General features: G+C 41.4%; 1 protein-coding gene across 5 annotated transcripts in view; it reads left to right on the forward strand.

Moving 5' to 3' along the window:
• Positions 1 to 751: 751 nt before the first annotated feature.
• The window catches only part of HERC2 (HECT and RLD domain containing E3 ubiquitin protein ligase 2), a 237601-nt gene continuing 225822 nt past the window's right edge, over positions 752 to 12530 (forward strand). For 3 of the 5 annotated variants that reach the window (XM_040227906.1, XM_040227911.1, XM_040227912.1), the window contains exons 1-2: positions 865 to 1107; positions 1915 to 2017. In XM_040227906.1, the coding sequence (XP_040083840.1) occupies positions 1946 to 2017 (72 nt within the window). In that variant the 5' untranslated portion in view covers positions 865 to 1107; positions 1915 to 1945. Of the gene's footprint in view, positions 808 to 864; positions 1108 to 1914; positions 2018 to 12530 lie in introns of those variants that run through there. The other 2 variants (XM_040227909.1, XM_040227910.1) reach the window with 2 other exon arrangements.

Consider the following 12530-nt stretch of genomic DNA (forward strand, 5'->3'; position numbering starts at 1 on the left):
GTCTCTGTCCATGGGATTTTCCCCGCAAGAATACTGGAGTGGGTTGCCATTTACTCCTCCAGGGTATCTTCCTGATCCAGAAATTGAAACTGCGGTTCCTGCGTCTCCTACTGTACAGTAAAGGGACTGAGTTATACATATATATGCACTTTTTCATTCTCTCCATAATGGTTTATCACATGGTCTGTATCTTTTAATGATTTGTACATTATGATCTGAGAACATACTTTACATAAATTTGTTTGCACTTCTTAAGAATTAGTTTTTTGGTTACTGGTTGTGGAACTAAAAGCTCTCACTTCCTTTTCCGATTGATTCCCCTGCCACCAGCTGCTCCAAGTATTCTGCCCAGGGTTTCAGCAGCAGGAAGGTTTCAACAAGCAGGAAGAGGCTCTTGGAGACCCCAATCTCATTTTTAGCCCCAGCGCCCGTCCTGACCGCACGTTCCTATACTAGTCCGGAGTCTTAGAGCTGCACCACATTGGCGGGCTTCCCGAGAGCGCAGTGCGCAATCCGGGTCAGGAGCGCGTGCGTGTGTGCGTGCATACGGCGGAAATCCCGCCTCTCGGCGTCTTCGGTTGGCCCTGACCGCAGAGGGGTGCGCTTAAGGAAGAAGACGAGCAGGACAGAAGGAAACTGGAGAATCGGGAGGAGGGGCGAGGAGGTTCCTCTTTCCCATTGGGTGTGCCCGCGGAGACGCCTCAATGCAATTGGCTGAGCATCGTGGGCCTTAGCCCCGCGTCGACCCGCCCCTCCTGCCGCAAGAGACGCCGGGATTGCGAGCACCGGCGGAGCCAGTGGTGGCTGGTCTGTGTTAGCACGAGCGGGAGCTAGGCGGCTGGGGACCTGTGCCGTACGGTCTTCGTACTCCGGGTGGCGGGGGTGCAGCGAGGGCGGCCGGCCGCTGAGGCGGTGCGGGCCGGGGCCGGGCCAAGCCGGGCCACGGCGGGCGTTGGCACAGCCGCTGGGCCCGGGCCTGCGCTCACAGCCTTCGGCGCGCGTCTCAGGCTGTCTTTTCATTTCCGAGTGATTTTGGTTATTGTTTTGGATTTTTCTGCAGACGTGAATTTTGGTTAATTTATTTCACGCACCAGTTGCTGCTTTGAGGTAAAGCGGATAATGCATGCTGGTGTCATTTGTCTTGGAGACGTGGGGTTCCTGCAGTTTGTGTGTTAACCTTTTGGATTTAAGGGAAGGAAATGACATTGTGATTTGGTCTCTGTGACCGTCCATCCTCAAGGTCTCACCCATGTGGTATAGACGCGGGCGAACTCCCGTCTGTGAGTCTCTTACCTGGATTCGAAGTAGGCTTTTTCCTCCCTCCCTCTTTCTCCCTCCTCCTCTCAGTCCCCTCTCCCCAGTACTCTTCTTCTCCATTTCTGTTCTTTTTGCTGCATTAAACCTTGCGGGAGGGACTTTATAAAAATTCTGAAGAGGGTTAGGTCTTCAATATTTATGTTTTACTTGCAGGTTAAAAAAATTTTTTTAGTGGGGTCTAATTGATTTACGGTGGTGTTTGTGTTCGTTTCAGGTGTACACAAAGTGAATCAGTTAGGCATATACACATGTGCAGTCTATTTTTAGATTCTTTTCCTATATAGGCCATTACAGTATTGAGTAGAGTTCCCTGTGCTTTGCAGTAGGTCTTTATTGTCTATTTTATATGTACTCCTCAATCCCAATCTCCCAATTTATCACCCCTGCCCCCTCATAAGTTTATTTTCTATACCTATAACTCTATTTCGGTTCTGAAGACAAGTTCATTTGTAGCTTTAAGATTACACATGTAAGCAATATATGATATTTGTTTTCCTCTGACTTCACTCAGTATCAGAATCTCTAGGTCCATCTATGTTGCTGCAGATGGCATTGTTTTGGTCTTTTCTATGGTTGAGTAATATTCCTTGCTTGCAGGTTTCACGACTGGGAGGAAATCAGGGGAAAGATGCCTTCTGATTCTTTTTGTTTGGCTGCTCAGGCTCGACTTGACTCCAAATGGTTGAAAACAGATATACAGGTGGGGTTTTGACAGCCTTTTTTCTCTTGTGTTCCTACCTACATAGTTACATTTCTGGTTAACCCTTTCTTAAGGTTATATAAGGGCATGCACATCTGATCTTGCCATATTACAGAAGCAGGTTTATTTTCTATAACTCAAAATGTACTTTTTATTGTTCTTTTCATAGAGTGTGTGTAGCTACATTTTAATTACAGTTATTTATAAATGCAAGAAACGAGATAAAGTTATGCAAAATTTTTTTCTTTTTTTTTTTTAAGACGTCTGTATCATTCTTAGCCATACCTTGGTGACAGATTAGTGATACTTTTTGAGATGTTCAGTTAATTATGTGGGAGAGAAGTGACATACAGTAATTTAATTGTGTCCTGCAGAAACTCAGCTCATTTTTATGGGATTCTGTGTTTGTGTTCCTGGAGAGATGAGTTCAGTTGAGCTGTTTGTTTTTATTTGTCACTATTCTTAAGAGGAGTGCTTAGATTTTTGTATCAAGAGCATGTGAAAACAAAATGTTAACCATAGATTTTCTAATATGATTTTTTAAGGTAATTGCACACTTGCTGAGAAATTATCAATAAACAGTAACAGTAAAATTTCTGGAGTCTATTTTTTAATCCTATTAGTTTTGTTTGCAAATGGAAAAACTGCTTTTGTAACTTGCTAGTGCCCTCAGAAATTGCTGAAATAATTTTGCAGGGTGTTTGTGTTCTTTCCCTCTTCCCTGACGTTAACTATTTTAAGTATTTCAAGTAATCTTAACTTTGTTTAAATACAGTCTTCTGAACTGTATGATGCAAGTCATGTATTCTGTAAGCAGTTGATCTTAGACACTTGAAGTGAAGCATTATTACCCCTCTTTTTTTTTTAATATTTATGTATTTATTTATAATATTTATTATTTATTTGACTGCCCTGGGTCTTAGTTGTGGTATATGGGACTTTTAGTTGCGGCATGTTAACTCTTTAGTTCCAGCATGTGGGATCTAGTTCTCTGACCAGGGATCAAACTGGGGCCCCCTGCATTGGCAGTGCAGAGTCTTAGACACTGGACCCCCAAGGAAGTCCCCAACTTTTTTTTAAAGTGTTATTAGTTGGTGGCAGAGCTAAATGTTAAGAACTGTGTTGTGGATGATGGAATTGTTATTAATGGCATAATGTTAGATAAGAAAATCAAAAAGAATTGGGTTAAGAATTGGCATAGTAGTAACTTTTTTTTCCCAGCAGGATTGGGGGAGGTGAGAGATGGATAATTTTTTATTGATGACATCCAGACAAACTGACTTTAAGAATTGTCTTTTTATAAAACTTAATTGAAGTAAAGAACTTTACGTGATGAAGTTTCTTTTTTGTTAGCAATCATAATCGAATAACTGCTTAATATGAATTTTAGCATCTTGATCTAAAATGAGTTTAATGTTGAGTTGAGTGCCTATGCTGAGTTAAAAAAAAATACCATTTATACCTTCAAGTGCTTACCATTTTACTTTTGATTTATTTAGTGTAATATAAAGTGTTTGGTGCTTCTTAGACGTTTGAGTATTATACAAAAATCTTCCAAACTCCTAGGAATAAGTGACAAGACTTAGATTTTGGATTGTGCATCAGAGGCATAATGTGGTATGGTTACTGAAGCTATGAGAAAAATGTGAAAATAGTGTGAAAAAAGTGATTGCTGACCTTGATTTTATAGAAGTTTTCCAGTGTTGCTTATTAAGTGTGAGGAATGAATCTTGTTTTACCCTAAGGAATTTGAAAAGACCCTGATGCTGGGAAAGATTGAGGGCAGGAGAAGGGGACGACAGAGGATGAGATGGTTGAGTGGCATCATTGACTCGATGGACATGGGTTTGGGTAGACTCTGGGAGTTGGTGATCGACAAGGGAGGCTTGGCGTGGTGCGGTTCATGGGATCGCAGAGTCGGACACCACTGAGCGACTGAACTGAACTGAAGGAATAACTTAGATGTTGTTTATTCTTTGGAATCCTTCCTGAAGACAAATGCAGTCTTATTGCTGACAGGCCTATAAGATGCAGGCCTTATGCTGACAGGTTTTACCCTTATCTAGTTGGTGATGTCTCTCTTCCACCTGGAGTGAGAAGTATCCCGTTCCTTAGGTAGGGCTTTTGTATTGGAAACAGGATTGATACCAGGTTAATGAATAGTATGTGGGGTAGAAACATGTTTCTTAGTCATAAGGTTTAGCAAATATATTTTCTGTGGCTATTTTTATTTGAAATGCCCTTGAGGTTTTTAGTGATTTTTGAAAGGAAAAGGTTTTGGAGACTGAAAAATTTTAACATGTATATATTATGGAGGATATAGACACTAATCCTAGACTTTCTCCATCAGAGATATTTAGATGCCTCAAGCCTGGGGCCTTGCAACCAGTTGCCTCTAATGGAGTGCCCATTATATGAGAGGCACATATCTGGTTTTTATACATATAATGCTTCTTGTTTCTTCAGTTCTTTTTCCTGGTTGTTTTTGGAGTTCCGTTATTTGTCATATTTTCCTTCACAATTCTCTTGAGGAAGCAACAAAAAAGAGAGCTCAGAAGTGTTTGTTACATTTGTTACGTAATCACTTCCATTGTCATTTTTATATTTACAGTTAAATCCTGTCTTTTGTGATTGGTAGTTTTTTTTGGTGAACCAGAGAGTCATTTAAGGGAAAGAACTGTAAAAATAGTACATAATCCCTTAAAAACATTTTATTTTTGAAAGATATATGCATTTGCTAGTCTTGATGTAAGGTTAAAGGTGTGTCTTGGAGCATGGGGTCAGGAATGGCATTATCCTGCTCTTTTTTTGCATAAGCTATACTCAAATGAATCTCCTCCAGTTTCTATTTTTGGGTTCTTTGAAGTGAAACATGAAATTAGATATGTGTGAGGCAATTTTTAAAACTTTTTGTCTTGAAATATTAATAGACTCCCAGAAAGTTGCAAATGAAGTACAGAGGTCACTGTGTACTCTTCTCCCAGACTCCCTCAGTGTTACAGCGTTACAGTCTTAGGTGCAGTGTTAAAACCAGGAAACTGACATTGGTGTAATGTGTGCCTAGTTCTTTGCCATTTTATTGTATGTGTCTATTTATGTAACCATCAAAATTGAGATCCAGAAGTGTTCCATCACTACAAACATCTCCCTGCTGCTGTCCCTCTGTATTCACACTTAACTTCCTCTACCATCTCTGACCCCTGGCAAGCACTAATTTGTTCTCCATCTCCATAATTTTGTCATTTTGAGAATTTCACGTGGTATGTGACCTTGTGAAATTAGCTTTGTTCATTTGGTATAATGCTTTTGAGGCCCATCAAATTTGTTAAGTATATCAATAATTCAACTCAGATTAAAATTTTCTTTTCTTCTAATCATCAATTTAAAATGATTCAGCATAAAAATTAGCTTTTAAAATTAAACTCATCACTTTATGTTTGGAAATACCAGTAGATTAAAAAATGTAAACATGAACATCTTGGTAATTTCTAATCTCAGGTTTTTCAGTTGACAGATGATATATAGAAATAAAAGAATGTTGTAGGGACTTCCCTGGTGCTCTAGTGGTTAAGACTGTGCTTCCAGTGCAGAGGTCACAGGTTCAATCCCTGGTTGGGGAACTAAGATCCCACATGCCATATGGCTTGGCCAAAGTAAAAAAAGAATGTTGTAAATACAAGGTATTTGCTTGATTGAAAGGTAACATACTTGATTTTCATAATGACTTTTTGTACTTTTGTTTCTGTAGAATTGGTAGCATTGCTCATTTTTTTATTCATGAGTTTGGGAGGCTGCAGTTCATGGGGTTGCAAAGAGTCAGACACGACTAAGTGACTTCACTTTGGTTATTTGTATCTTTTCTGTATTTTGGATGTATTTTGTCAGATTTATATATTTAATTAGTCTTTTTCTTATAGCTTTGGGTCTTGGAAAAGACTAATAATAATTATAAAAGAAAGAAAATGAGTTTATTATCAGATGTGACAACAGGCCTTATGTAGAAGAAAGCTGAGTAACATATTTAAGGCATACAAGTAAAGAAAATGTGAGCCAAGGATTTTATGGTCCAGCAAAATAAAGTAAAACAAAAACAACAAAATTCCAAATGAATGTGTAAATAAAGGTTTAATAAACTTAAAAAAAACCCAAAAAGCTATTTTTCAGGTAAAAAAGGACACAGACTTATCAATGAGTAGGAGCTCAGAAAATATTGTTTCAATGAGTCCTTCCTGAGGAAGTGAATAGAGACTAAAGATGTTTAGATGACTGAATGACTACAGATTAACATGAAGACTGGTGGTTGGTGTCAGACCTATAGTTACGGATAGGACCCAGAGTAAATGAGTTTTATAAAGGATGGAACATAGCATGTAACAGTTGTATGCTTAGACATGGTGGGTTAGACTAGAACTGTTCTACAGTGTCTAATCTAGTTAATCGTGTGCATTGAAGTTTTTACTTTAGGTCCTGATTTCTATCTTCCATTTTACTTGTCATCATGTTCATATTTTCCTCTGTCAGTATATGAAACATCTCTATAGTGGAGCTTTTAACAGTCTTGTCTGCTAATTCCATCACCCCTATTGTTTCTGTGTTTATTTTGATTGATTGATTTCGTCATTTCTGTTGATGTATTGCTCTGGTTATAGGATATGTTTGCATGCTTGTTATTTTTTTTATTGAATGTTGCTAAGAGTCAGACATGACTGAGTGACTTCACTTTCACTTTCATACATTGGAGAAGGAAATGGCAACCTACTCCAGTATTCTTGCCTGGAGAATCCCAGGGACAGAGCAGCCTGTTGGGGTGCCGTCTGTGGGGTCGCACAGAGTCGGACACGACTGAAGTGACTTAGCAGCAGCAGCAGCAGTTTGTAAATAAATATGTTATCCTGTGCTAGATTTTGTTTTATTCTCTTGAAGAGCTGTAGTTTTGTCTGACATGCTTGTAAGTTACTTGGAATTAATTGGTCTATTCAAAGATTGAGCCTAAGGTTTGTTTGGGCTGATCCAGCACAGCCTTTAACCTTGGCCTATTTATCTGCCTCATTAAGGCAGTGTCCTTCTTAGGACTCTGTCTAATGTTTGGTGTGTTGGGAGGTCTTTCTGTTCTGGTTCGTGGAAACAGGCTTTTCCTAGACTGTGAATATTGATTGGGGTTCTGCCTGCTCTTTTTCTAGTGCTGCTTTGCCCATTCTTGGTAGTGTTCTCAACCTGTACCCTGATCATTACCCAGCTAGAGTCTCAAGGAGGCTCCTCTGTCCAGCTCCAGAGATCATTCTCTCTGCAGCCAACTTCCTCTCCTGTATTCTTGTCATTTTGACCTGCTTACAGGCAGTCTGCTCCTTCTTTCAGCAAGACTTCTGGGTTCTATTTGGGTTCCTCTTTCCTGTGCCTACAGTCTGGAATCTGCTTCTAGGCATTAAGCTTGGGCTCTTACTTCATTGTTGCCCTTCACGGGAATCACAGATCACACTGGATCTTTTGCCCAGTGTTGGAAAACAGTTGTTTGATATATTCGGTCTGGCTTTCTACCAGAGATGTAATTACTAAAGAAGTTAATTCTTCACAGGTGGGAGAACAGGCCTTCCCAATCTGATCTCATTTATTGACATTTTAATTTTAGATTTGTATTTTTTGTTTAAGAAATTCCACATTTTCATATGACTGCATTTTATTGAGGTGTAATTATATTTAGTGAAATGCATCTGTTTTAAAGATTTACTTACTTATTTTCTGGTAAGTCTGACTCCTGGTTGCTGTGCACGTGCCTTCTCTAGTTGCAGCGATCAGGGGCTACCCTTCGTTGCAGTGCGTGGGCTTCTCATTTTGGCGACTTCACTTGTGGCAGAGCACAGGCTCTGGTCATGCGGGCTCAGTGGTTGTGGCTCTCGGACTCCAGAACACAGGCTCTGTAGTTGTGGCACATGGGATCTTCCCTGAGCAGAGATCGAGTTGATTGAACCCATGTCCCAGGCATTGGCAGGTGGATTCTTAACGACTGGACCACCAGGAAAACCCAAAAATGCATCTGTTGTTATGTTGAGTTTGAAGTGTTTTGGCAGTTTGCTTAACTGCCACGTTAGGGACTTTTCTGTAGTTTCCAGTTCTCTGTTGAAATTGTTAACATGACCTTTTAATTGCTTGAACACATCAAACCTTGTGCAACCTTTTTTGATTCCTCCACTGCATCTTCCGTTCCCTCTGGATTGATACCCCAGCATGCCTGTGGGCCACCCTTTTATTCCTGTTCTTAGATGTAATGTCACACAACAGGGCGTAGGTTTTGGCTTCCCAGCCACCTGCCATGGAGCTGTAGGTGACAAAGTCTGGAAAGTGGGAGAGAGCAGAAGCTCATTTTCCCTGAGGTGAACACGCACCACTTGGTAAAGAGAGGTGAGGGAACTGGCTGTTTCAGTCTCCCGCTCCCTGCTTTTTTCCCCTCTTTGGATGGTTCTGTGGCTTCTTCTTGCAAACTTTGGTTAAGAGCCCCACTGCCTAGTGAATGTGCCTGCAGCACATCTTGGAGTGGGGACTAGTGCAGTAAAACAGGAGTCAGCAAACTTTTTTCTGAAGGCCCAGGTTGTAAATATTTCTGTGGGCCATATGTTGTCTGTAACGACTGCTCACCTCTGCTGTTGTCATGTGAAAGTAGCTACAGATAGTACATAAAACAGGTGTGTAGTGGTAGGCCCAGAAACTTTATGGATACTGAAATTTGAATGTCATAATTTTCATGGGTCATGAAATATATTTTTCTTCTCTTGATTGTTTCAACCATTGAGACATGTAAAAGCCACTCTTAGCTTGAGGGCTAAGAATCATAAAATCAGATTGTGGGCCAGATTTGGCCTCTGAGCTGGGCCTTAATTTGCTGACTTCTGCAGTAATTTGCTATGTCCCCTCACTGCCCTGGGCTGGTACCTTCCAGGGAAAGCGTCACTACTTTAGTCCATTACTTACGCTTTCCTTTTTAGGGCAAAGTCTATGTCTGTGTTTCTGTTCTTTGGATCTACTCTTGATTTGTTTATGCTGACTTCCATTTTTATTTATTTATTTTTTTTCCATTTTTTTAGTTATGTAGTCTTATCTTTGGAGAAGGCAATGGCACCCCACTCCCGTACTCTTGCCTGGAAAATCCCGTGGACGGAGGAGCCTGGTAGGCTGCAGTCCATGGGGTCACTAGGAGTCGAACACGACTGAGCGACTTCACTTTCACTTTTCACTTTCAGGCATCGGAGAAGGAAATGGCAACCCACTCCAGTGTTCTTGCCTGGAGAATACCAGGGACCGGGGAGCCTGGTGGGCTGCTGTCTATGGGGTCACACAGGGTCGGACACAACTGAAGCGACTTAGCAGCAGCAGCAGCAGTCTTATCTTACCCATGATTAGTTTTGAGTTCTAGGTATTGTGTGTGAAAAATTGTTGTGGTCACTTGAGACCCTGGATAATGGTCTCTTCTCCAGGGAGAATCTGTCAGGATAGTAGCACTAGTGGCTGTAGGCCCCTGCCGAGCAGTGTGGAGCTGTGAGGGTTCAGAGCGGGGCTCCTGCCCGTCTGCCTGCACTTTGCCTGCGCTTCTGTGTGTGCGGCCCTTGGAGGTTCTGTTCAAGGAATGGCATGTTTACCAGGCTTCTCCCCTGTGCGGACCAGGGCTCCGTCCTTTCTCAGCAGCCCCACTGAGGTCTGCTTGGTCTCAGCTCTGCTTGCAGAGTTGGCAGGAGCCTCGGGAGGCAGTCTTCAGCCCCTTGGGCTGTTCTTCTCTCCTGGGTCTTAGGTTTGCTCTTCTTTGCTGCCTGGATATCTTCAATCTGATGTACTTTATGTTTCCTTGTGACTTTTCCAGAATTTGTTTCTTTTCTAGAATTTGTTCTTAAATTTTTTTGGAATTGATAGGTTATCCTGTGTTCAGCAGGTGTTTAGAAGGTATTTTTCTGCAAGGCTAAGAAAAAAGCTAGACATCTTTATAGTCATCTGCAAATATTTGAACAGATCACATCCAGAAATATTTTAAAGATAGAAAAAATAAATACCTAAACTATAAGTTAATGCCATTTATTTCATTGGGCACATATTCTATTTTGAATTATATTGTGTAATTACATAGTTCTGATAGGTTATCCTGTGTTCAACAGGTGTTTAGAAGGTATTTTTCTGCAAGGCTAAGAAAAAAGCTAGATATCTTTATAGTCATCTGCAAATATTTGAACAGATCACATTTCAGAAATATTTTAAAGTTAGAAAAAATAAATATCTAAACTATAAGTTAATGCCATTTATTTCATTGGCCACATTCTATTTTGAATTATATTGCATAATTACACAGTTCTGAAGTGATCATGTTAATAGTTACCTTAAAAGACCTCTTGCCCAATTCTGTTTGGTTTTCAAATATTGTGGCCCCTTCAGTGGCTCCCCCAGGCCTCCTTACTGCACCTGTTGGTTCATGTTGATGAGAAGAAAACAAGCTGGAGAGTTTGGCCTCTTCCCCCAAACTCTGATGACCGTGGTGATCTTGGTCAGGTAATTGAACTGCTAAGTTTTAGTTACTATCCCTCAAAACTGGCCCTGTTACTACCCCCTGCCTTGTTGGCTTCTTTTCAGGATGAAAATGCCTTTACCTGTTATGTCATTTTAGAGGTATGAGGTAAGAATATAAGAGAAAATTGGTAAAGGGTCCTCACAATGAATAATACTAATTAGAGGTATCTGGATTCTGTATGAAAAAAGCTAAAATTTAAGAACTGTATTGTTACCCATTGGGAATGTTTTTATAAATTATATACTAATGTCAGGATTTTTTTTAAAATTTATTTTTGGTTGTGCTGGATCTTCATTGCTGCTTGGGCTTTTCTCTAGTTGTGGCAGGTGGGATTTACTCTCTAGTTGGGGTGTGTGGGCATCTCATTGTGGTGGCTTCTCTGGTTTCAGAGCACCGGCTGTCAGTGCACTCAGTGGTTGCTGCTTCTGGGCTCTAGAGCACAAGCTCAGTAGCTGTGGTGCATGGGCTTAGTTGCTCCGCATGATGCAAGGTCTTCCTGGATCTGGAATTAAACCCATGTCTCCCATTTAGGGATTCTTTGCCATGGAGCCAACAGGGAAGCCCCAAAACAAGCCATTTATAGACTGCTGCACAAATACTCTTACACTGACACATTTAAGTGAATGGTATTGCTTGTGCATGCTGTTTTTCCAGGGCCATGATTGTTTCCCGGTTTGTTTCTCCTTGGGATCCTGTGCTTTCCACTGTGATTCCAGTGCCTTGGAATGCTCTCCTAGGGACTTCATCTCTGCCTTTCACAGTCCAACTGTTTCAAGCCTTCTTCCAGGAAAGCTTGCTTTGTTACCTTAGCAATGTTCCCTCCTTCCTTGAAGCCTTTCAGATGCCTGAATCATTGTGGTTTGCGTGGTGGTTACTTGAGTTCATATCCCCGGCTCCTAGGAGGCTTTTACAGTGGGTATCCCTCTAGACACCCAGTTTCTACCTTCTGCCCAGCTTCTGCCCTACCCCCATCCTTCCCAACAGTACTAAAGTGATGAGGGAAAGAAAGGACGATAGTGATGATTCTTGTCTTCATGTAAACTCGGCTTCCTCGGCCTGTTCTTTAATAACTGTATCATTCCCAGCCACCCTGGGGTAATCTTAGTGGGCCGTCAGGGCTGAGGACCCTCCCTCCTTGGGTGTGGGCATCTTCTCCAGCTCTGCAGCCCCTTTGCTGATGACTTCCAGGTTTGAGTCTCTAGCCCTGAACCCTCTGCTAAGATCGGAATTTGTGTTTGCAGTATATGTGTATCGTGTGTATGTGTATGTGTGTGCACGGGGAGAGGATCTCCATGTTTATGTTCAGTAGTTGGTGCACGTATCAGTGGTTAAAACTGAGCTAATTCTCTCATTTTGATTCTGTTCTCTACCTTGTTTTTCACATCTGATCTGTCCCATTTGATCTGAAATGTCTTAAATACTCTTTTTTGTCTTGACTTAGGCTCTCATCCTCTTTTCTCTGTGTTTGGCTTCTTCTTCTGTCCTCGTCCACTGCTTTGACACTGAGTTATGACTGGATGTGTGGTCATTTATTTCCTGGAGCCCCCAAAGGTGGCATGTAACTGCTCGAGTGCAGCACACATGGGGCTGTTTAGTCCAGTCATTGTTTGATTCCCAGCCTGTGTGGCCACGTGGGCCTGGACTGAGCCCAGGGAGAGGTCTTAGGTTCCTCCTCTTAGCCAGGTCAGCAGGTGAGCCAGACCTTTCCATCCTGTGTTAAAACAGCAGGGGCCCTGAATGTTTGTAGCTCACTTTTTAGGAAGTATTTACCTTCTCCCTCTGCTAGTTGATACTTTTGCTAGCAGTCATATATTTTGGTCTTAAGCATGTTTATGGCAGTTGTCTCGTTTAGTGACGTGAACAGATATGAGTGCTGAGAGAAAGTTGTTGCTTCTATGAGAACTAAGTTGTTTAGTGATGTGAACAGATATGAGTGCTGAGAGAAAGTTGTTGCTTCTATGAGAACTAAGT

Source organism: Oryx dammah, unplaced genomic scaffold (assembly GCF_014754425.2).
Source record: "Oryx dammah isolate SB20612 unplaced genomic scaffold, SCBI_Odam_1.1 HiC_scaffold_27, whole genome shotgun sequence".
NCBI lineage: Eukaryota > Metazoa > Chordata > Mammalia > Artiodactyla > Bovidae > Oryx > Oryx dammah.